At 37.1% G+C, this 26,248-nt stretch overlaps 1 protein-coding gene across 1 annotated transcript in view; it reads left to right on the top strand.

Moving 5' to 3' along the window:
- The first annotated feature begins 4,108 nt into the window (after positions 1–4,108).
- Positions 4,109–26,248, top strand: part of LOC128741504 (A disintegrin and metalloproteinase with thrombospondin motifs 12) — an 85,239-nt gene continuing 63,099 nt past the window's right edge. Inside the window, exons 1-3 of the mRNA XM_053837374.1 lie at positions 4,109–5,065; positions 17,374–17,626; positions 25,820–25,985. Of these exons, the coding sequence (XP_053693349.1) occupies positions 4,966–5,065; positions 17,374–17,626; positions 25,820–25,985 (519 nt within the window). The 5' untranslated portion in view covers positions 4,109–4,965. The remainder of the gene's footprint in view (positions 5,066–17,373; positions 17,627–25,819; positions 25,986–26,248) is intronic.

Below are 26,248 nucleotides of genomic sequence, written 5' to 3' on the forward strand. Positions count from 1 at the left end.
TGTGTCAAGCAATATGCGTGCCATGTTTGGTGGAGAACGGTCAAGGCGTTCTGGAGTTATGGTGGATCACACAAATATACAAACATACTCGCGCTCACTTTTATATACAGTTAGTCCACAATCATGGGTCACACACAATTGTGGATCATTTTAGCTTTAGCTGCTAATTTCCATTTAAATATCACCTAATGATTGATCAAATTGTTAGTGCTACTTATAAGTATAACAATTTTGTCAATCAATTAGTATAATATTCACGCATTAATTGGCATAAAAAGCTAAAATGACTCATAATTGTGTGTGACCCATAATTGTTGACTGACTGCATGTAGATTTCAATCATAAATCGGTTGCAGTAAACAAATGTGACTTAATGTGTAATTTGGTTGTCAATTTTTATTGTGTTTGTTTCATTTGTATGATATTTTAGTAACATTTTGGCATCAGTTTTGTGTCATATTATTCCGCTAGTTTTTGTGTCTTATTTGCATAATATTTTTTTAAATTTTTTGACAATTTCGTGTCATTCATTTATACGTTTTGATACGTACGTATCATTTTTGTACGTTTCTATGCTAATTTTACATTATTTGTAGTTTCTGACATTTTAACAACATTATTTCCATCATTTTTGTCATACGAATTGCGTTTTGGTGTTTGGAGATATTTTGGTGTCATGTCAGTGTTATGTATGATTAATCAGGGGAATCTTCAACGTGAAGAAAGATATAAGAGATGCTGCAGTTCTGGTAACACTAACTGGAATAAACTACCAGCTCTTTATTCGTACTCGCTTTATACAGTTGAATCTCTTCAATGAGATCTAACAGAGATTGAGTTCCGCTAAGCGGTGAGTTATATAAATGATATTAAAGGGTTTGGGATTCTGATCGAAAGAATATATAACAGTCAGTTTATTGCCGTTTTTGTGTAATTTTTACCAAATCTTTTTTTATGAATTTTAGAATTTTTTCAATAACACATGTTTTAAACGGCACACTAATAGTGTAAAAGTTTAAGCGTTTTAATAAATAAAATTTATTAAACTTTTATATTAAACCATTTTCATATCATTTTGACGCCATTTCCATATCATTCTTTATTTAATTTTAATTTTTTTTTTTTTTTTCATTATATTTGATGATATCTTTTCGGGATTTTGTTGTTGTATTATCGAATCTCAGCTGGGAGAAGCTGTTAGAGGTGATAGGATCGTAGCACTAACCCCGCAATTGTCCTGTACTCTAACAGTTGGCTGTTCGACAGGCGGAAGTCTATCGAATAAAAACAGAAGGTCAAGTTTCGATAAGTTTGCTGCTATTATTTTTGTAATATTTTGTGAATGGAGTCCCCCGTTTAGATGAATACTATTATCCTGCATCCCATATAATACAAGATCGTAATAGAAAATTCACATTAAATCGTTTTCATGTCAATTACATTGGAATTGTATAATGATTAGAGTATGTAAAAACAAAGTGAACAATAAGTTGTTATGCAGTCGTGCGTGTCCCCATATACAACTCATGACTGTGAATTATAAAGCAGTTTAGATGATTGCAATATTAAATTATATCTCAATCATATATTCAGTAGTATTAAGTTGCGTGTTATAAAAACCGCTGTATAAAATGTAAGATAGAATTACAAATAATTGTTAAAATTTTCGCACGTATATTGCCTCCACTTTGGTAAGTACATATATGTTCTTATCTGGCGTCAAATATGACTTTTTCGTTCAGATATGATGTCGTATTTCTCAGCTGCAATCGAGATATACAAACCAAATGGTTTACTGGGATTGGCATCATATATTTTATGATCAATCATAAGTGGTGACTTTTCAACCTTATCATTGACGTGCTCAGGTTGGGACATACTGAAGCACATATCCCTCTTTCGCTATTGAATTCAATGCACAACAAAATGATTCCTCGTGGTGTGAGCTGCGAAACCAATTTCAATACAGTAATGTTTCGATTTTGTCAGCCCCATGTTGCATTTTGGGCTGACAAAATAGGGAAACTGACAAAATCGGGAATTTTTTTCAAAATTCAAGACTTAATACCTTGCAATATCGAAGACTTCTACTAAAAATTAAATTTTAACCCTCAATTGGTCAACCGAAAGGTCAATGAATCGGACACAGCACACTGGTCCAGAACCTTTTTTGGTGCTAATGCGCGGTAAAACTTGGTGCTTTGAGCGGTAAAACTTGGCTTTAGGTTGACGGAACCTTTGGAAGAGTTTCTTAAAATTAAAAGTTCTATCGTCCAGCGGAATTCAAATTTTGATTAATCTCCCCAAAAGTGCAATAAAAATTTTATTTTTCTTCAGTTTCAATATAACACATTGATGTGTCCTGCAAAGTTTTACAACATATTATTACAAGAAATTTTGCTGAAAACAATAACCTTCTATCTCTTCAGCAAAGATAGAAAAATCCTATTTATCATAAATGAAAAATCGTTAAAATCAGTTTTTCTATTTTAGTTGTTTTTGTAGTTGTTGTATGACTTTTTCCTGTTTGACAAAGTTGTACAAATAGTAAAAATACACAACATTGCTGAATATAGTATACCTCTATCTTTGCTTGTTTAGGAAATATAGAACTTTTACTTTAAAATACCCTAATTTTGACCCCGAATTACTCGCAAGAAGGTATCATTTTATTCAAAAACTTTCCACAGAATAGTTTCAAGCAAACTGAAAAGTTTTATAAATCATGTTCAAAAGCACAAAAGTTAAACAATATTTATAGGCTGACAAAATCAGGATAAAAAGCTGATAAAATCGGGGGTAGACAAAATCGGGAGCTGACAAAATCGGAACGTTACTGTATTATTTCAAGCCCTAGTTCAAGTCCAAATCTTATTCAAGACCCTTGAGCCAAAAATGCTGATATGTACCTGATAAATTTAAAATCCAATTTAAGCCACATTTCAACTTCAATTTTAGATTCGATTTCATGTCTCAACTAAGTCTAATTCCAACTAAAAATTCAAATCCAGTTCTAAGTCTAATTTCGAGTTTGATTTGAAGTACAGTTTCCAGTTAAACTTAACATAAAGTAAATCCAAATTCAAGTCGAAATTCTAATTCAATTTAAAGATCAATATAAGTCCAATTTCAAGTCTATTTTGAGGTGTCCCTTGATTACTAACTGCTACAGTAATGTCAGCTGTGCTGATCTGGAAGAAGCCGTGCCGCTCACAACAAACATGATCTTAAACTGACGAAAAATTTATTCAAATGCAACCAGCAAAGGTTTATCAGCAACCCAGTTGCATGTCTTATTTCATGTCCCATTTCGTGTCCCACATTGAGTCTTATTTCAATTTCAGTTTTATGTTCAATTTTATATCTCAAGATCAAATTTCAATTTTAAATTTACCAATTCAAGCACAACCTCAATTTCGAGTCTAATTTTATGTCTACTGCCAAGTTTTATTTCAACTAAAATTTTTACACCTGCATTAGATCGGAACAGGTAAAAATTTTACAAAATTCAAACGGCCGTAATTTCTACGAAATAAGACATTTTTAGATGAAATGAAACCAATTGCAATCGACGGGAATTTTGTTTCCAGTTTTTCTAAAATGTTTCAAGATTTGATGACCTTTTCAGTAAAGAAAACTGGCCACCTTTTGACAGGTTAGACGGGTTTCTCTTTAAATCCCTATAAGACCCTAATAGTTCACTTTTATATATTGCTCATACCTTTTCATTATACATAGTCTAATCTATCCATTCAAATACATTGTTTGATATATTATGTTAATTTAAAGCATTTATTTCGTGCGAAAGGTAAAACATCATGAAAATCAAAAAAATTACTTGGGCACATAAGGGTTAACTGACATCTGCTAAAACTCCATTTTGAAAATTAATGTACTTTTATAGTCTAAGATATATTATTTCTTTTATCGTGAGATGGATTGAATAAAATTTCCAACTTAATATTCTCAACCTCAAAACAACCACCAGTTACTGGCAGCACTGCCCCGGTGCACAGTCGTCCGCTAGCGGTCGCACGCAGCTCGCGATCGATTCGTTTCGCGATCGCAGCTCAGTTTGCCGCAACGAGCGGATCGAGTCGAACGCCATTGGTCGAAGTTCCGTCGTCGGTAGTGCGTCTGCGTGTGTTGAACCGACTAGCTCAGCCAGCGCTGGGCTGTGTAAGGAACAAATTTTTCACTTCTCGAATTCCACAGACAGACCCAGAACGAAACCGAAGATCATCCATCAAAGCGGCGCGTATCTCCGGCAATAGCAGCCAGCAGCATCTCGAGTGTCGTTTGAATATAGTTTCTTTTTGCTTCGGTGAATTACACACCGGAAAAGATAAAAACAAAACAACCATCACCAGCGCCAAGATGAGTGGATCGATTGATAATGGTTAAATGGACCCGCGCGCGTGGATTCTACATAAAGTGTTGTTCTCGACGAAGAACCCGAAGATCGGAAAAGCAAAAAAGTGTCTGTGTTTGGCTATCTGCAATCGATATTACACTCCTCCACAAGTGTTTTTTTTTCTGCCGGGCACGAATTTTGTTTTGAGTGTTTGGTCGGAAATCGATAGTTTAGGGGGGAGGTTGGCTATCTTCGAAAAGTATCTAGAACCGAAAAAAAAGCAACAATACGGCTGCGAGTGAGTCAGCGAAATTAGAAATGAGTGTTAGCGAAGATTGAATTTAAGCAAAAGTGCGTGTTTTGTGGACCAAGCAGAAGGTTTACATACGTCTAGAAACCATTTTGCGCCTTCTGGCACAGAAAAAAATATGACGTTCGTCCAACCAACGAAGTTCGTCTGTCACGTGCCAGTTTGGTGAATATTGATAAGAGAAAATTTGGAGCAATCTAAAACCGAGCGCTCCTGCTAAAACAAGATTGAGAGTGTTAGAAGTTCCAGTTGATACTAGTCCATCCCGGAGGCTGAACACCAGAGAAAAAAAAGACGGATAATGTGTTCCAGTAAATTGATTCTGAAGGCAATTCTAATCACCTGGACCGTGATTTATGGACCGACGGGTTCGGCAGTGCGTGCCGAATCCGAGCATCAAGGTAGGTGGTTGCTCGTTTCCTAAATTGTGGTGTTGGGTGATGGATTAGGATTATTATGATGAAGAAATTTTTTGATAATTGGATTCCTTTCAGTTCTATTAAAATGAAGGAATTTGCTTACAATTTTATGGTATAGTGTATATTCATATTTCGAATACCACTTACAATGTTCTTTAGTGCTTATTTAGACTGCGGAGCATTAAGATTGACAACTACCTTTACTTGGAGTAGAATTAAAGAGTAAAATTTTTTAATGAGTACAAGACGGTCCATTCTCTGAGGACTGAGGAATTATTTTCATTATTTAAACACAATTATATGAAGAAAATTGTATGGAAAATTATTCAGTGAAATTTTGTTGTTTTACTTTTCAAAAAACAAAATATTTACGAAATACTTAATAATACTTCTTTTTATTTACGTGGTAAAAATGAAACTGTTTGAGGGTTTAGCATAATAATCCAACCAAACTTAATGACTGTCGACTAGCGTCTAGCTTTTATAATTATTTCCGCTGAACAACTTTTTGATATTTGAACCGAAATCCCATCCACTAATTCCACCAGCACGAAAGACGTTTCGTGTTTTTACTGGAATCTCGTGATTCCAATAAATAAGAATTATTAAGCCGTTTTTTACAAAATTATAATCACAATGTTCATAACAGCTTAAAATTAACAGGCCTACCGTCGAACGTTCAACTTTAGCTGTGACCACATTAACATTTTCGTGATGGTTGAGCCATTCCAAAAAAAAAAGTTAAATATTCCGCGAAACAGATGAACACAGAGAGAGAGAGTCTATTATAGTGATCGTAAATTCTTATTTCCATACATAATTAAAATACGAAATTCTATTTTTTCATTTAATGAATTGTGCGGGTTTTTTATATGTTTCCTTACCATCTATTTCAATTATTTTTTTGTTCGGTATAAATGATCACCAAAAAAATACTCACAAGAATTTGATAATTTAAAAAATCAATAATTAATGCTTACCATTAATTAGGATTTTTAAACTGAATAGCTGTTTGTTGTAGGTATAAAATATTTTCCAACAAGAACTGCTAAACTAAGGTGGCGAATGACCCTCTGGGCTAAAACAACGTTTAACAACTGCTGAGCTAGGAATTTCAGTATCAATAGAATTATAACGTTGCCTTGTTTAATAAACTATTAAACTGCGTCGATAGTTAAATAATCTTTTGCATTCTACATTCGACCAACGCGATATTATTCGATTCGATCATCCTAAAATCATATACAAATATATGACTAAAGGCGCAGTTGATCACTGAATTTTCAAACAATTTTGAAGAAGCAAACAATATTTTACCGACATGTTCTGCCCAGTACGGTTCCCAGTACGAGAACTCCTATTTTTGCCAATCAAAACGATTGTGCAAATGCCGTTTTAGTTTTCCGGGCACAACACGCCAAGCAACAATTTGAGTTTTATTGCACTTTTATAAATGTATTTATGACTAATTTTGGATTTTCTAAATTTCCGTAAAAAAGGGTCCTAAAATTTTTCCTGGATTGCAGTGAAAACTCGTCATATAAAAATATCAAAAATATTGGTTTTATGATATGTGGTCCTTGTGGTTTGGAATCTCGAGATCTTCAAATGTTGAAATGTTTGTATCCGAGTGGTTAAAAACGGCTAGAAATGAGAATTATAATTTCAACAATTCCAGTTCAGTCTAGAAAATAAACAAGTTATAATACTAATTCAAATGATTTCAAATGATTCGGAAGTTTTCCCATGAACTATAGCAAATCCGAGTGAAATTTCTTTTAAATCAATGACTTTCGAACTCAACACAAGCCCGCACAAGTCGAACGATTTTGCAATTATGCGATTATGCAAAAATTAAGACGCAAAATGGGGACCACCCAGGTTTGTTGCGATTTTGTTCAATTTTGAAAAACGATTACTCATCGTCAGTATCACGGCTTTGAATTTGTGCTTCTCAATGTGATGCAGTCTACAAGCGATAACTGACTGAACTGAGAACTGATAAGCCTAATTAGAAATAAGTCCAAAAACCACTCAGTGAGGCTACTGTCTGGGAACTGGCTTAATCTAAAAGGAGATTATTTATAGGTGTATACATCATGTTAATTAGTAATAATAATCCAATATATATGCTAATACTTTAGAACTTGAGTCGTGAACTTAAAAGCTTCCTTTAAACTGGCACATTGATGTTTTCATAACTATGTTTGAACCAAGTTGTGATTTGGTGAATATTCAAAATTACTTTTTTATACTAGGTATATTGTTTAGTTCGTAGAAAATTTTCTGACCGACAGATTTAAACATCCTTCAAATTGATAAAAAAAATTTACAAATTACTAAGTTTTTATTAATTAAATTAACAAGCGTATTAAAGGGTATTGCTTCACGGATAAATGCTGTTGAAAACTACCTAGTTGACCGATCCTTTTCAAATTTTCAGACAATAAAATATAACCCATTAGTAAGCTTTTGGCATAATCATTTCATTCAATTTCAATACCATAGCCGTATGCTCGCAACTTACGCTTAACTTCACTCATAAGGTTCTGTACAGCATCTGGCTGCAGCTTCTTCTATAGTCTTCTTCAGACTTGCCTTCCCTGGGATGCTTCCGTGGTGCCTACTTCATAATAACCCAGTAGTTTTCAATTTACCTTAGTTCCGATACATTGGGGAGGTTCATGTGCTTGGATACGAAAGTGATCCCGTTGGCTTCGTACCACTCCAGGACATCCTTTGAATAGTGGCACGAAGCTTCATTCGGCCAGAAGATCGTAGGGTCCTCGTCCTGCTTCAACAGAGGAAGCAGACGCTTCTGTAAACACTCCTTGAGGCCATTACAGTCACGAACGGCGCACTCCGTTTGTCACAAGAGCAGATCGCTTTCCAAATCATGTATTCCTTGGCAAACTTTGATAGTTTCCGCTTCCTTACTTCCTCCGGAACATCAAACTTGTCTAAAACTAAACGGAACTAAAATTAAAATTAGCATTAGCATATGTGGCTGCACACATCGTAGGTGGCTATATAATCGCATTATATACCAGGCTACGTCCGAACAACCGCAGAGGAAGCGGGTAGGAATGTTAGTGTAGCATCTACTTTTGAAAGTGCAGGGAACCCATACTACCTTCATAGATGTTACAGGAAAACAGAGTATATCATGTTAGTAGGGCAAGGCAAACAATAAGGATCATGCGGAAGATTTATTCAATAATAAACTGTACATAGTATATATTGAGTATATATATGCAAAAATAGAACAATCTCACCAGCAATCCGTCGCGTGAAATACAATTGCGTCATTTGAATTTCCATCAGTGCATCAGATATCCATGTGTATTATTTAAACTTGTTACGGCCAAAGTTTTAATCGTACAGTAGGAGGTGCTTGATGCGCTAAAACGAAACAAATAATTAAAATAACATATTAGACTTACCTGCTACCAAGGCCGGGTGGCTCAGCCGTCTGCGCAAAATCTTAGTTTTGAGGCCTGGCATCTGGGAACCACGCAGCATCGCACCCCCTAGCTTAGCTACCCAATAGAGTATTACCGGGTATGGCCGCGTGGAGGCGCTAGGTAGGAGCTTGGGCTGGCAAAAGCTTTATTGGTCGCTTTCTCGTTTGCCTTCCCCATTTCATACCCATCAAACTTGTCCTAAAATTAAAATCTACCTAAAATCTACTAAGACGCTCCAAAAACTTCAATCAAACTTGTGCTAGGCGGTGAAAAACAGCAGCCCCGGAACCTATTTCCGCCTTGACATAAGTCTCATCGCCCATGATGAGACAATGAGGCTTCGTCAGCATCTGGAGGTACATTTTCTAGGCCCGTGGCTTTCTCACCGTATTTTGTCGTTTGTCACGATTTGGAGCCTATTGCAATTTGTACGTATGCAGTTCCTCCCGGTCCTTGACTCTCTGACGCTAGATACGCTTGTGATCGTGTTCACTAATAGAACATCCATTCTGACCGCATTTCTCCTGCCGTTTGATGCTCAGAGTTTCGTAGTAACGTAGTAATAGAGTGTGAACAATTCACTCTAAACCAAACTTTTAAGAGAGAACACCCAATGGGTAACTGTTTTCTCTGTGATGCAATGTGATGTGGGCCACCCTTTAGTCTATCTAAAGTCCATCATTTTTTCTTGACACTTGAAATAACCACCTACCTTACCGTGAAACGTAATTCTACACTAAAATCAGAAACCCGAATTCAATGGAAATGCAGCACCAAAACTTTACTTTGCTTTTCTGTGAACCGCCTTGTACTCCGGTTACGGGCAAAAATTAGTCGCACTTGTTCATTAGTATCAATAAGATGCACTACTAGCAGAAAGTGATGCCAGATCTACGAAATTATCCGTAGTTCTACGGATTTAATTTATCCATAGTTCTACGCATTTAGAAATTTTCTACAAACCTGAGGATCAAGTGCTCATGTCCATGGATTTTCATAAGGTCATTACAAATATTTTAAAAAGTTTTTGTCCTTTCAGTGTTGAGCCACTGGGAGGGGGGCGAAACAGAGATTTTTTTAATTGAGCAAAAAAATATTGGTTTTAAGGATTTTTACTTAAAGTTTAAACGTGAAAACCAAATCAATTTTTGCTGTCAATAAGGTACCCCGGGGCAAGTGGGAATACGGGGTAAGTGTGAGTGAACGGAGCTCATAACTCTCTTCAACCTTATTTTCTTCAACCGAACCTTTCTAGAAATGAAACATATCACTCAAACGCATGCATTAAAATTGTAAATTATTTATAATTGGCATCCTAAACACCACAATTGGACTTTAAATTTGAGCGTTATTTTCAATTTGCGTTTTAAGTTTGACGCACCTTTCTATAAATGATATTTTGGCCACAGGTTTTCGTAAAAGTACATGTTTTTTTGGCAGTAGGTAAACATAATAAATGTATTAACAAGTTAGACCCGAAAACTAGTGGTTTTATTTGACAAACGGCACTAAATAAATGGGTCGAAATAAGGTTGGCCCTTCAGAGGATCCGGGGCAAGTCGGACCTATTAAAAATAAAGTGTTTCAGCACAAAACTTCCTATCTTAATACAGTTTTAGATGTACTATCGAACATTTTCAGTTCAATTACATAATATTTACATCAGTAAAGCTTTAAAATAAAACCGAAAAGGACTAAACCAAGGGGGCCCAAGTAAGAAGTCCATTAGTACACAAATAGTTTGGTCACATTTTGGTTGCAGTTAAACGACGTTAATTGAGTCTGGAAAGGCAAAGTTGATATAATTAAGCAAATCTGCAACTGGAATTGAATTAATAAACTGTTGTGATTGTTATAGTGTAACTATCTTTTATGAGTAGCTCTACCGTATTGGGCTAGGTAGAATGAAGAGATCGTAATCGTATTTTCGAGCTATTACACAATGGTTAATCATAAATTACGCCTCGCAAGAATTGGATACAGCTACATATTCAACTACATTTCATTACAATAATGCATTACAGCGTAATTGCTCACGATCTATGTTTAATATTAATAACAAAGCCACCCGTTGTGATCTGATTTTATTACGGCATTTTTGGATGAACCATTCGTAGAAATATTGTCTTTTATTGCTTCTTGCAATGCACAATGGGCAAAACCGATCTCGTAATCCCAAGTATTAGAAGCCGCTGGTTTGAAATCTTACAAGATACCTATTCTTATGTAAAAAAAATGCAGGAAATCGATTAGTGATGGTTTCATCCTGCGCAGACTTCGGGAAGTGGTCCATTTTGCCCTATTTTACCCAAAAATAATGTTAATGTATAAAAACTTATTTGCCGCCCGTGAAACGAACTCAAATATCTTCCATTCCATTCTTCCAAGAATCAAATTCCATCCATTCTATACTGTGCGAAATGCAAGAATAGTCCATTTTGCCCAAATCACCCCCATATACATAGATAACCTAATTAAATCGATTAAAACTAACTCAAAGGTAAAAACAGTCTTCAAAAAATGCGTAGTTTATCATACTGAATAACTTTGGAGAACAGTTGAAAGCAATAAATTAATTGGATGCGGAGTTAATGAGCAGAATTGATTTCTCTGTGTACTTTTTAAATAAATCATTATATCTCGCAACTAGCGAAAGATAGATAGTTACTATATTCAGCAAAGTTGCTCATTTTAGTGCGTTCTATAGTTTTTCTGAAGAAAAAAATTTTTTTGGACGTATTCAAAACAACAAAAGTTTATATCACCCCGATAGATGAATATAAGATCACCTTGATAGTTTTAAAAGATGCGCTGTATTTTATTGATAAACTTCTCCAAAGGCACTATCGTTGAAAAATTACGACTTTTTTACGTAATAGCAAATGAACGTGTTTTTGTAGATCTAGCAGAGAATCAGGCAAAACGAACCGATTGTGAATTCTTCACTGTACTAAATCGATGACAATCAACTCTCCTGATGTCTTTCGAGTAAATTGGTACCATTCAAGGTCATTCCCCTGTCTTTGAATTAGTTTTAATCGCTCTAATTAGGTTTTACTATGTATTTAGCGGTGAATTGGGCAAAATGGACTATACCTGCATTTCTCACAGTATGGAATTGATGGGATTTGATTCTTCTGATGTTTTGACAAAATTTGGAAGCTATTTGAGTTCGTTTCACGGGCGGCAAATAAGTTTTGATACTGTTTAATTAGCTTTTAACATGATTTTTGGGTAAAATAGGGCAAAATGGACCACTTTCCGAAGTCTGCGCAGGATGAAACCAGCACAAATCGATTTTCTGTATTTTTTACATAAGAATAGGTATCTTGTAAGATTCCAAACCAGCGGCTTCTAATTCTTGGGATTACGAGCTCGTTTTTGCCCATTGTGCAATGCTGGAACGTTGCTGTTATTTTATGTTTTTTAATCAAATTCGAATGTAGATCCCACTTGTCCCGGTTAATGAGACAAGTTGGACCTAGGGTTGCCAAGTCCGAAAATTTCAAAACCCGGCCGGTCGGTCCTGCCTTCAAAAACTGCGGGGGGGGGGATTGTGGCAGCATTTTACTGGAGGATTTGCCTGGAATGTTTAATGTGCGTTAATTATTATTTAGGTAGTCGTCGGAATCGAAACCACAACGAACATTGCATGGATTATTGAAGATACTAGAAGACAACTAGCTGCTTCTGGTGCTGGTGGTCAATTTAATGTATATTACCGCCAGAAGCAAAGTATTGTCACTGCAAAACTGGCTATCTTCAATGATCCACTGCTTGCTAATAAATTTATCAGAAAATTTAACAAATCAGGAAAAAAAGTACCAATCCGGCTTCCTATGTCGGCAAACCGGCCTTTTTTCAGGATTGACCGGCCACCGGCTTTACAGGTGAAAAACCGGTCGGGCCGGCCAAAACCGGCCACTTGGCAACCCTACTTGGACCTATCGCCATGGTTTTGAAAATTGTTCTCCAGATCCATTTCATGTAAATTAATAGGCCTTTTTCGTAATTAAACCTTTGAAATGATACCACTGAAAAGTTTCTGTGCTGAAAGGATTTCGAAATAGTCATAGGTATAGATAACACAGTCGAATAAACCCCAACTATGCATTTTTTAGGTCCCACTTGCCCCGGGGTACCTTATTTATGTTTTTATTTTTCAAGCAAAAATGTACGAAAAAAAATACAAAGACGAAAGAAAATGGAAAATGGATTGGACGATTTTCGGAAATACCATTGTTTGAATTTCCATTTCAGATTCGTGCTAGAAGCGTTAACTCAACTGGTACACTCATTTTTCGAGTTTTTCAGGCTGTAAAGCCCACAGACAATTGATTTTATGAAAAAATATTAACTCAAGTCCTATAAATTATTTTTTTGCCTCCCGATTTTTCAAGCCAATTTCCAGGAGGATCAATGGTCTAAACTTTACGGAAAAATTTAAAATTTTCATTAGGTTTTTATAACGGTGAGTTTACAATTAACGGAGGGAACGATAGAATGAAGTAATAAAACACAGAGTCAATAGGATCTGACAAATTGAGATCAGGCGTGAACGGTAAAAAGCGAAAGATGAGGGAGTACGGAAGGGTCATTGAAACAACGCTTAAAAAGTTGTGTACCGCAATCTTTTATCCAAGCTAGGGGATTCATGGACCAAGCTGTAATCGGAGCATTACAACCGAATTTGAACTCACTACTCCTCCAAGGCAAGGTGGCTCACCGATAGTAGTGATCCTTTGAACTACAGAAGACAGTTTTATTTAATTAAATAAAAATGACGAATATGATGATACCTATGTGAATGATAGTTGAAAAGCATAACTTCATTTTTTTGAGAAAAGGAAACGAACAGAGTAGTTTACTCTAATGATGAGTAAATCAGAGGTTCGTCACTTGGTTCGGTCTGACTTAACACCGACCATATGTATTAATGTTCTAAATGCTCTTTTTATACGAAAATTAAAAACTGTGAGACATTTAGGCTTTCACAAAGGGAAAGAAAGATGACCAAAATATATAGAAAAGACAACGAAGAGACGGCGAAAAGACAGTAGAAAGATGACGAACATGTGATGAAAATATAATGAAACAGTAATAAAAAGATGGTGAAAATTTGATGAAAAGTTGACAAAAAGACGACAAAAATACGATCAAAATCAATGAACAAACGCCAAAACTGCGACAAAAAACAGGTCAAAAAACGACAAAGAAATGTTTAAAAACCATCAAACAGACCAAAAAGCATGCAAAAAAGACGATGGAAAGATGGTAAAAATGCGACTGAAAAATGACGAAAGAACGACGAAAAGATAGTGAATAAACAACAAAAAGGCAGTGAAAAGACAGCGAAAAGGCGACGGAAATGCCAACAAGGCGACAAAAATCCAAAACGATGAAAAGATTATGAAAAGTTGCGGAAAATGCAATGAAGGAGCAGCAAACAGCAAAATGGCGACAAGAAATGCTAAAACAGACAACAAATAACGACACCATCGCACCGAAAGACGCCACAAAAGACGTTTGAAATAACTGAAAAAAGGTAAAAAGTAATTCACGCCTCTCATGCCGCGGACTTGGATTCAAATCCCAACCCTAAGTCACAGTAGTCACTCAACTAACTCAACTAGCAAAACCATTTGTCTTGACTATTTTGGATTGGAATGAAATTTTGCTGATGTGTTGGATACCACACAAGGATGATTCATTTTCCATAAAACATTATTTTTGTCGTCAGTAACTTTACGAGTTACTTTTCAAAAGGGCGTTTTTAGAAATGAGGGTACACTAGAATCTCTTTTTACGTCCATTCTTTTAACGTGACTTCGTGTTACGTACACTTTTTCACGTCCGATATTTGAATTAACGATTTTCGTATTACGTCCAAAATTTGAATTAAGGTCCTCTCGTTTTACGACCAAAATTTGAATTAACTTCCTCTTTTTTTACGATCGATCTTTTTACGTCCCCCCAATAGTGGAACGTGAAACGAGATTTGAGTGTATAATTTGGTTTGCCGTTAAAAAATAATATTTTTTTTCGGACTTCTTGACCAATTTTTTTGGAAATGTAAAAATAGTGTCTTTATAAATCAAATATTTTCGAAGTTATAAGGCCATTGCAATTTATTTTTGAAGTTTTTTTGTTTTCCCTACTAGCACAATTGTTATAAACTGGTTGTGGTAACCGATTAATGACTAATTTCAGTCATAAATAGGTTGCAGCAACCAGAAATGACAAAAGTGTGCTACTTGGGTTGTTATTTTTGTTGTTTCGATCAAATTTTGCCTCTTTCATAGTTTGAAACGAAATTATAACTCTTTCTTCTGTGAAACCAGGAAATCCTGGAATCACCGATGGAAAAATACGCAACGATTTCCTAGTCAATATTTAGTACAGTTTTGTCGTCTATGCTTAAGAAATCGTGGAGAAAATGACTCCAAAAGCGAGAAAAAACTAATTAACTTCTTTTCAAACGCACGTTTGTCTACAGCTGTACGGTAAATGATCAAACTGATATCTTCTAGTAAAATATTTCGTTTTCTTAGTAAATGTACTGAAAACAACAGTGCGCACTTAAAATTTAAGTTTTCTTTATTCGAATCGATGCACAGAATATTTTCCTAATGATTGAAACAAAAATATTGCAAATTGATCAGGAAATCGCTGTTTCAACCAGTCGTCTCCATTCAACTCGATACTGGGTCGCCTGTCGCCAATTTCCCGGACGCCTCAGAAGTCGGAAATCACTTTCGACCTAGTCGAGCCATCTTGCCCCTCTGAGGTCGGTGAGGTTGCTGGCAAGAACCGTTTTCGCACTGTCGCCCAGCATCCTAACAACGTGTCTGGCCCACCGTAGCCTACCGATTTTCGTCAGATGTGCGATGGGAATCTCTCCGAGCAGTAGCTGTAGCTCATGATTCACAGGCCTTCGTCACTCTCTGCTTTCAGCACTTGTACTCTGCCAAGTCCATAAAAAACTATCGGTCGAACTCGAATGAGGACTTTGTATATTGTCAGTTTCGTGCGGCGTATGCTACCTGATCGCAGCGTTTTGGGAAGTGCAAGGTAGGGCTGATTGAATGCGCCGCTGGATCTCCTTACTTGCGTTGTTATCCGCAATCATCAGCGATCCCAAATAAACGAACTCATCTACGTCGCCATCGACAGTTACCACGCCTGGGAGGCTCCGTTGAGGCTCTTACTCTCATGTATTTGGTCATCAACGCATTTATTTTAGCCCAACCCTTCTAGACTCCGCTGTCAGTCCGACGTAGATTGCCTCCAACGTCGTAAAGTTTCCAACTGTGATATCAAAGTCATCTGCGAAACCTAGAAGTTGGTTACTTTTGATGAAAATCGTCCCTCTCGTTACGATGCCCGCTTAAGATCCATGATAAATAGCATGCAGGATAAGCCTTATCTCAACCCTCGCAATCCTAGAAGGGACCCGAGAGTGTCCCCGAGATGCGCACTCGATCCAATGTAGCTCTGATCAGTCACACCAGTTTGTCTGCCATAGCTGGTCTCGATCGACTGTATCATATGCTGCTTTGAAGCCTATAAAGATATTATACCTGGGCACTGATACTAATACCTTTTAGTGACCAAAAGAAGCGTATTTTAGTTTAATAGTGGAATTTATTAATGAAAAAAAATTTCTTTCATTTAAATGACATTTATATTGATGTAATACTGATGAAGTATATAGAACAAAAAATCAAAATTCCATCAAAACTTTGCAATGCTATCACTGTTCAAATTATCTGTGCCATAACTATTAATATTATGACATCATGGTAAATTATGAGTTTGACTAGATATTTGTTTGCTATAGTATCTTGCGTAGGTTCCAGGGTGCCGAATTCTGTTTTATGGCGTTTCTAGATGTTGGCATCCCACTTTCCCTCATACTCGAAGCAGCCCGAGAATAATAAACTTGTCTCTTTTTGAAAGTTACGGCACCCTCTGCAATCTGTACGAAAAAAAAAATAATCTGTGCGTTTATTAATCGAATATTGATATCAACTCTAACGACATTTCTCGGAACAGCGTTTCAAGTTCTAACCAACTAACCCAGACCTATATTGCGCTTTTGCGTTTCGTTCGGTTTCCTACGAACCAATCAACCGCTCCTCGGACCGGTGGTGGCCAATCGATCTTCGTGCTAAGCCGGATTTTTATTCCCCGGTTCTTTATGGAACCACTATATATCACCCGCCAGCGAATGACGTTATTTCGATTGTCGGAGTTATTAAGTTGTCAGTTCGTGAGAAAGAGATTAAAAATGTGCTATTTGAATAATAATACGAACCGAAATCATATCTGAGGTGTATAAAACCATGAGTCAGACTTTCCGGTGCCTCCGGTCGGGGCCATTCATCGGTAGAAGCTCTGCTCGAACTCAATTCATGTGGATTGGCGCGTAAACCACCTTTTCACTATACATTTGATGTTGATTCGAGCAAGGCGGAAGGGTACAACTGCAAGCAACTATATCCTCCGTATTTTTAACCGGCTTAGCGGAGCTACTCCGCGTCTGTGAAAAACTGCGTCTCATTTCTCACGTCGCTTAAGCTTCGACAGCAGCGCGGGCCTGACGCTCTGTGCACATAGTCACAATCGAACCGCAAACTACTGGCGCCTCAATGAATTGGTGCTAATTTGAAAAGACAGCTGACAAACCACAGCCCAGCCATGACTGGAGAGATCTTTAGTTGAACAGAAAATAAGCCTCTTACCATCATTGGCATTAAAGTTTGCTGCTTCCATTGCCGCCTATAATGAAGCTCTCTTCTTCTCCTTTTTTTCTCCGGCTTCCAGGTCTGTACACCAACCAGCTAGAGCAGGCACAGCTGATCGTACCGCGAAGGGTAAACCGACGGGGGGACTTGATCTCCCATCAGTTAACACATTATCATCATCAACAGCAGCAGCTTGGTGATATTCCCAGTGACGGCGAGGAAGAGTGGCCCAGCAAAAATCGGCGAAGCCGTCGGGAGCTCGGGAACGGAAGAGATGATAAGCTGTACTATCAGATCGATGTCGCCGAACAGACCTTGCATCTGGAGGTGGAGTGAGTATAAAGTTTATATCTTGAACTGTTTAAGAATTTTGTCTTATGATGGCGTTTGTGAATTTCTTTTTTTTTTTTTCAATAGATTTTGATAAAAGTGTTGATTACCAGATTTTCACAAAACGTTTATGAGCCCTTTTCCAAAAAAAGTTAATTTTCTAAGTTGTTTCTCAACTTTAAGAGATCCAATTAATTTCTAATGGACAAAATATTATTATTGCTGCATTAATATGGTGTAAAATAGTAGAATGGTTTATAATTTTTATAAAACTTTCATACATATTCTTCCACTGCTAACTCATTAGCTGAATATTCTTTGAAACTACATAATAATCATATGACGAGTAACATTTCAAAAGAATTCAAAAACCGGATCAATGGAAAGCAAATCTAGGTTAATAAAAAGATGTGGCTTTTCGGTCTCGGATTTTTTGCGAAAACTTTATTTGTCGTTTTCGGGTGACGTTTCGAAGATCTATGTCTACATCATCGGAGTTCTTATGAAAACTTCATTTGAAGTTTTAATAATGTTCTACAAAAACATTGATTTTAGCAAGATAAATAACTTTCTAGAACACTATGAACACGTAAAAGTTGACCAGAATAAGACAGGGTTTAAAAACTGTTTTAAAGGGTTTGTCCTCGAATAACGCTTCATAGATAGTTTCCATTAAGAGATACAAATATGGTGTCTTTGACAAAGTTATTTGCATTGATATTTACTACAACTTTGCCCAAAGTACCGAACCTGTATCTCGAATGTACGAGAAAATAAATTTCGTATCTCACTTAAGGGAAATGATCACCCAAAGATTTCTCTCACAAGAAGGGCCTTGTTATACCAAGAAATGTTCCTAAAGACGCTATATACAACAAATTTCAAGTTTTGGCGCAATATCACACGATCACGTATTTCGCTGTTTGGACCACGTTGTCGTTTATTGGGTCTTCAGACACTTGAACAGCGTAGAAAGGTTCAGCAAGTAGTGCATGTTACAAGGATCTTAAATGGCGAAATTAATACAGCGACCATCCTGTCTCTTATGATGACTAAAATATGAAGATCAACAAAAAGCTGACTAAAATACGAAGTAAAAACAACGAAGAGACAGCGAAACAGCGGTGTATAGACGACGAAAAAATAGCAAAAAGTGATAAAAATGGCATAAATACGATAAAAAAACATAAACACGACCAAGGACGGCGAAAATGATCGTTATAATTTCAGATTGATTCAGAACAATTACGACAAAGCGATGTTTAACAAACAGCGACAAAACGTGCAAAAAACGTCAGCGAAAATGTGACAAATATACGACAGAAAGATGATGATAGTATAATGTTGTCTTGATAACAGACAAATCGATAAAAAAAAAGTGACAAAAGTGGCGAAACAGAGACAAAAGACGTTGAAAAAACAACCAAAGACGCCAAAACAGACGGAAAAGACAATAAAAAGACGACAATAATACTATAGAAAGATGGCAATAAGACGATTAATACAAAAAAAACAAAACAGAGAAATGACGTCTAATTAAAAAAAAGACGAAAGATGCAAAAATACGATGGAAAGACGCCAATGAAGCGACAAAAAATGTCTATAAGACAATTAAAACGAAAAGAAAACTTCAAGTAGATGTAAAAAAGATGCCAGAAAGATACCAGAAAGGAAGATGCCAAAAAGAACAAAAAGCGAATAACGGATGTTAAGAAGACAACAACAAGAAACAAACCAAAAGACGACCGCAAAAGGTTCGCAAAATTTTAGACCCATATTTGTTTGGCATTTGCGTTATTTAGCTTTACTCTTTTTACACGGTACTTAAGCATTGGCGTAGCTAGAGGGGGTGCCTGGCGTACCAGAGCCCCTCCAGAATTCTGCAGGCCTCCTCCAGAAATTTTCCTCATTGGAATGTAAAAACCGGAAAAAATTCAGTGTATATGTTCACGCTTCGTAGATATTTTCTTTTTCGATTGGGCATCGCAAACACGCAGTAGTTGTCGTCGTCAGTAGCCGTCAGTAGCCTAGTAACTACCCCGATTCATGCTGTTTCTAGCAATCGTCTGCATTCAGCCCCATCTTGGGCCACTCGTCGCCAGTTTGCCAGTCTCAGAAGCCGCAAATCACTTTCGACCTGGTCGAGCCAACTTGCACGTTGAACCTCCCTGTTCCTGTTGCTGGTGCAGTTGTTAAAGAGAACTATTTACGTCGCTCTGTAGCCTACTCATTTTCGGCAGATGACGATGGCAATCTCTCCAAACAGTATTTGTAGCTCGTGATTCAAACAACTACGCTACTCTCCGCTTTCGTTTTGTACTCCGCCAAATAATGTCCGCAGTACCTTCCGCTCGAACATGACAACGGCTTCAAGTCCATAAAAAACTACTGTTCTTTGTATTGTAACGTTTTGCGAAGGCCAAAGTAGGCCCGATTTCCCGTTTAAATGGACCGTTGAATCCCCAGCGATCCCAAATATACGAACTCATCTGCCACTTCTAGTTCGTCGCCGTCAACAGTTACCGTCCGCGGGAGGCACTGCGCATTTATTTTTGGTCCTCTTCTCCTAGACTCCACTTTCGTCAGATCACCCCCTCAAGTGCGATATTGACCAGCATGCAAAATAAGCCATCAACCCTCCCCGCGTCTGAAAGGAACTCGACAAGATGTCGCCAAGATGTACACGAAACACTTCACTCTATCCAATATACCTCTGATCAGTTGAGGAAAACCGTGTTCGTGCATTATCTGCCATACCTAGTCTCCATCGACTGTATCGTATGTTGCTTTGAAATCTATAAAGATGTGATGCGTGGATACGTTGTACTCCCGACATTTCTGCAAGATCTGTCGGATGGTAAACATTGCGCGGGTCCTCCTGAAGTCCGCCTTGTATTTCCCTTCAAAACTTTGTGCTATCGGTGACAGTTGGAGTAACAAGATCATTATGAAAAAATTTTTGGAAGGCACCCCCTAGGCCCCCTCCAAAGAAATTTCCTAGCTACGCCAATGTACTTAAGGACTGTTGAACATTTAAGCTTTCATAGGACACAACAAAAATGCGATCAAAAGATGACTAAAATATGACTAAAATATGAAGAGAAGACAACGAAGAGACGGCGAAACGATGGTACATGGACGAAAATGCGAAGATAAAAAGATCCGCAAATACGAAGAAAAGTTAACAAAAAGACTACGAAAATACTGTGAAAAAACGCCGAAAAGTTACCAAAATAGCGACAAAATACAGAGAAGACAATAACAACACGTTTAACAAACGGCGTCAAAACATGCAAATAACGACAGTGAAAAGATGACGAATGTGCTACAGAAAGACTATGAAAATGCGATGTTTCCATGATAACAGACAGAAAGACGAGAAAAATGGCAGAAAAAAGTGGCGAAACGACAACAAGAAACGGCGAAAGAATAACAAAAGACGTTGAAAAGATGACAAATTTCTTCCTTTGGCTGGACAGACGGAAGCAAAAGACCATAAAAAGATAATACAAAAGAAAAATACGACAAAACGATGACTAAAAGACGAAGAATGCAAAGAAAAGATAACAGAGCGATAACAGAAAAAAAGGAGAAAGACTGAAAAATACTATGAAAAGACGCCTAAAACGCGACAAAAAATGTCTAAAAGATAGTTCAAACGATGAAAAGACTACAAATAGAAGTAGAAGAAGCAACGAAGGAACGATAAAGAGAGGATAAAACGGCAACAAGGAATGTCAAACATGACAACAAATCGTTAAAAACAAGTAAAAGCCGATAAAAGATGCCAAAAAGGAAGATGTCAAAAAGAACAAAAAACGACTAACAGATGTTAAAAAGACAACAACAAAAAACAAATAAGAAGACGACCGCAAAAGGTTCGCAAAATTTTACACCAATATTTTCATTTGACATTTGCATTATTTGGCTTTACTTTTTTTACACGATACTTAAGGTACATTTATGCATTTTTTTGAAGGGGATTTGACTACTGTACATTTATGCTTTCAGAGAGCACAACAAAAATGCGATGACTAAAATATGAAGCGAGAACAACGAAGAGACGACGAAAAGATGCATCGCAAAAAAGTCCTTTATTTCAATATCTTCGAATGCCGCTGGGCAACATTCAATATTTCGATATCAAATAAAAGGTATTTTTATGGGGATGGTGTGGTCTTTCTTTACGGACTCGTCTATTCCTAGCAGCTTTGGCCAAATGAAGGCGGTTTTACTCTACTTTTCTAGGCATACAGAGATGTATTGATCAATAACTGTAGGACCCGTTGGGATAAAACCGATCTTTTGTCGCCACAAGAAAGCTAACTTTATATAGGTTTCGATGGTAGCGTATTTTATCGCGGAAAACTAGTCATTTTACTCTAATTTTCTCAGTTAACGTTACCAAATTAAAGTAGCATGATCTATATTTGACCAAAATTACAAGAAACAAACAGGTGCTGTGAACAAACACCAAATTGTTTGAATGCATTTAAAAGTACCGTCATCCGGGAATATTTGCAACACCGGGGTTACTTGCAACACTTTGGCGCATCTCGCTTTTGACAGCTCTAACGCATTTGTTTGTTAACATAACCACTTGTACCCAATGTCTTTTTAAAGAAGGACGTTTGCCTATTGTTTAATTAAGTTTAATCTATTACATCATTGTTTTGCTTGTTTTTAAACGATTGGAAAGTAATACCACTTTCAGAGTAGGAAAAATGGATGTGCAAAATTGCGTCAGTTCATTGACATGGAATTATTTTTTATTGTTTGGTTCCTGTACACAATAAGTGCATCATATAAGCTAACAAATAGCAACTTTGAGTTTTGTTTATATTTCGAACTTGGGGAAGAAACGATGAATTCGTGTTGTTACTTCCAATATGGCGCGACTTGCAGCACTTGTAAAAATGAAAATTAAAATTGTGATAAATTCCACGTTCCTTAAAACGGCATTTTGGAGTTCGCCGACATGCTGCATTTTCACCGACTATCTTTAAAAAAGCGATAGACGAAATTGGGAAACAAAAAACGCCTCCAGTATCTCTTGTCTTACTACAAATACATTCAGAATATCTCAAAATAGTCATACGCGGTTTGAAATCAGATATAAAATCATAAGAAACGCAAAATCGGAAAAGTGTTGCAAGTAACCCCGTTTACTGGGTAACTTGCAACACCCGTATTTTCGGTTCATTCTGCAGATTCATTTAGTTTATAATTTTTCTCATAATCATAAATCAAAAGTACTCCCCACTATACAAGTTTTGGCTACTTACACTTGGACCTAAACGGTATACTTCGAAAGTTATACGAAGTCAAAGTTCAAAAGTGTTGCAAGTATCCCTGGATGACGGTAACTTTTTTTGGTGAAAAAAGTTTTAATTTATACCATCGGCATCGAGAGATATTATCTTTTATTGATAATCATGATAAAACTAGGGTAAAATGCCGTTTATTTGACCAAAATAATAATAAAAAACCATTAGTCGTAAACAAGTACCATGTCATCGGATTTTGCTTGAAGATAGCTTACATATAGTGAAAAAAGATTTATTTTATCCCAGCGGAATCCGGAGATTTGAACCTTTATATTTCTTCATGTCGAGACAAGTAGGGTAAAATACCCTTTTTTAGGCATAAACGGCTGGAAACAGATGCGTTCCGTAAACAAGTATCATACCATTGGAAGCCTTATAAAAATATCTTTCTTTTGACAACAAAAGATTGATTCTAGCACAGCGGCATTTTGAGATATTGAGAAAAAGGATTTTTTTCGAAAAATTCTCCTCTGTGCGATGGGGCATAGATGAAAATATGCAGAAAAAACAACAAAAAGTTATAAAGAGATCCGTATAAACAAAGAAAATTTGACAAAAAGACTATCAAAATACTGTGAAAAACGACGAAAAGAGGCCAACATAGCGACAAAATACAGAAAAGACAACAAAAACGGCAAAAGCTTGCTTAACAAACGGCGACAAAACATGCATATAACGTCAGCGAAAAGATGACAGAATATGTGACCGAAAGCCGATGAAAATACGATGTTCCCTTGAAAACAGACAGAATGACGAAAAATGGCAGAAAAAATGACAAAACGACAACAAAGAACGGCGAAACAACGACAACATATGTTGAACAGATGACAAAATCGACAACCAAATTGCTTCCTTTGGCTGGACAGATGGAAAAGACAGCAAAAGACCATAAAAAGATGACAAAAATACGACAAAACGATGACTAAAAGACGAAGAATGCAAAGAAAGGATAACAGAGTGATGACAAAAGGCGTCGAAAGACGAAAGTAGGCGAAGTAGGTGAAAGAACGAAGAAAAAAGAGGAAAGACTGAAAAATACTATGAAAAGACGCTAAAAAAGCTTTAAAAAATGTCTAGAAGATCATTAAAACGACGAAAAGACTACAAATAAAAGTAGAAGAAGCAACGTAGGGACCATCAATAGAGGGCAAATCGGCAACAAGGAATATCAAACATGACAACAAATCGTTGAAAACAAGTAAAAACCGATAAAAGATGCCAGAAAGGAAGATGTCAAAAAGAACAAAAAACGACAGATGTTAAAACAACAGATGTGTAAAAAGACAACAACAAAAACACAGACCAGAAGACGATAGCAAGAGGTTCGCATATTTTTAGACTCATAGTTTTCTTTCTCAATAAGAATTAGGTACAAAATTCTTGACTAAAAGAGGCAAATCAGACTCATAGATGATATTATATCAAAACAAAATATTTCTTATTCGTTTTTCGTAATATTCTTCTACTTTTCGTATCATACAATCCAAAATTGGAGATAGTTTGTAAATGATTCTTTTAAAACAAATAAGGAATAGGGACTAGTAGGGCGAAACGGGCAACTTCTCGTCGTTGTCGCACGTTGATATCAATCGATTCTCGTGATTTTTATCATGAGAAAGTCTTTTACCCGTTAAAAACAGCGACAACAAAAAGTTCCGGTTTTTCGGTTAATTTTGTCCAATGTGCAATATGTGCGTTAGCAAAATAGCTCATTTTTTTATAGCAAATTTAGGTACTAAAATGACAAAAATAATATATCGCATGCTATTCAGTAGTTTTTCCAATAGTCGCACTTTGGGTACAACAAAAATATTGAAAACCACTCAAAACTTAACCACTTGACGTGACACTCACATTTTTAAATGGTGTGTTCCTATCTGCCCTAAGACGTAATCCTACGTAAAAATTAACCTTTTATTGCTTCCATACCGAAAACTACCTACATAGGAAACAATTCATTTGCCTTTTTGTCGAACAGTGATTGTCAATCACAGACTTAGCTCTGTCATCGCTGCATGCATCCCGCCAACCTCAACAATCAAATTGTCCATTTCAACCCGTCAACCACCTACCCATCCACTGCCACGGAGCACAGTCCGTCGCGCTACGGGACACAACCATCACAACCCTGATGGCGCTAAGTCTTGAACCCGTCGGTCATCTCACGTCGTCCCCAGAGCTCATCAACAGCAGCGCGTATGCGCCACCCAACCGTGCCGTCGGTCGGCGTCACCACGGCCCCCGCCATCCGACTAACCAACCATCCAACCAACAGTCGTCGGTCGGCGACTCCGACTCCGACGGCACGAGAAGATCGCGATCTCAATTCTCTGAAAACGAGTTATTTTTCACGTTCGTTTTCGCCACGTTTCTCCAGGCATATGTTCCTTCCGACCCGGCCCAGTGTCCATTGGCTGGCGCTCGCTGGCAATCGTTGGCGTAACCGTACGAACGAGATGAATTTAATTTTCCATAAAAAGACAATGAAATGAAAATTAAATCCAACTGTGCTACCCGGGGCCAGACAGCTGCCGCCACTACTGCGGCCGCCAGCCGCAGAACGAAACGCGAGAACTACTCACTCGTTCGGTAAAGCTCTGTTTACTGGGAATCCATGGATCTTCTAGGGATCTCATTGTTGAGAATTACTAGAATCAAAATGATGAAATTTCTCGGGGAAAAAATCACTCCATCCAATAGCAAAATTCTTGAACAAGGTCGCATAGTTATTCACCGCACTTGAGGTTCCTCACTTATATATGTACTGCAAAGATATTTCATTTTCTCCCTACAGCAAGCCAGTCGGTAGATCTTGATTTAATTCGCTCTGCTTCTTTTCTTGCATATATTCTCCGGTTCTCCCGGCAGACCGTCGCAGGAGTCGTTCGTAGCGCCAACAATGGTCGTGGAGCGGCATCGACGAGATCTACGTACCCGGTCACGTCCGAAGAAGCACGTCCACAGCTGTCATTACCAAGGACACATCCGAGGTCATAATCATTCCCGTGTAGCGCTGTCCGCTTGCAATGGCTTGGTAAGTAGAATTTTTTCACCAATCACTGGCCACACACACACGTGCGATAGTGCATCGTTGGCTGGATTTTAAATGTAATTTTGAGAGTAACTAGTTTGTTAACAACCGATTTGAGTGTTGCAGTTAAATTAATTACATATTATTTACGATCCAACTAATTTCAAAATTGATGTAAAATGATAGTATGGCTAAAGGGTAATCGATTATTGACTATGATCACGTTAAACGCATAAACAATTATTGCTGAAGCATTAACGATAAAA

The sequence above is a fragment of the Sabethes cyaneus genome, chromosome 3 (assembly GCF_943734655.1).
Source record: "Sabethes cyaneus chromosome 3, idSabCyanKW18_F2, whole genome shotgun sequence".
Classification (NCBI taxonomy): domain Eukaryota; kingdom Metazoa; phylum Arthropoda; class Insecta; order Diptera; family Culicidae; genus Sabethes; species Sabethes cyaneus.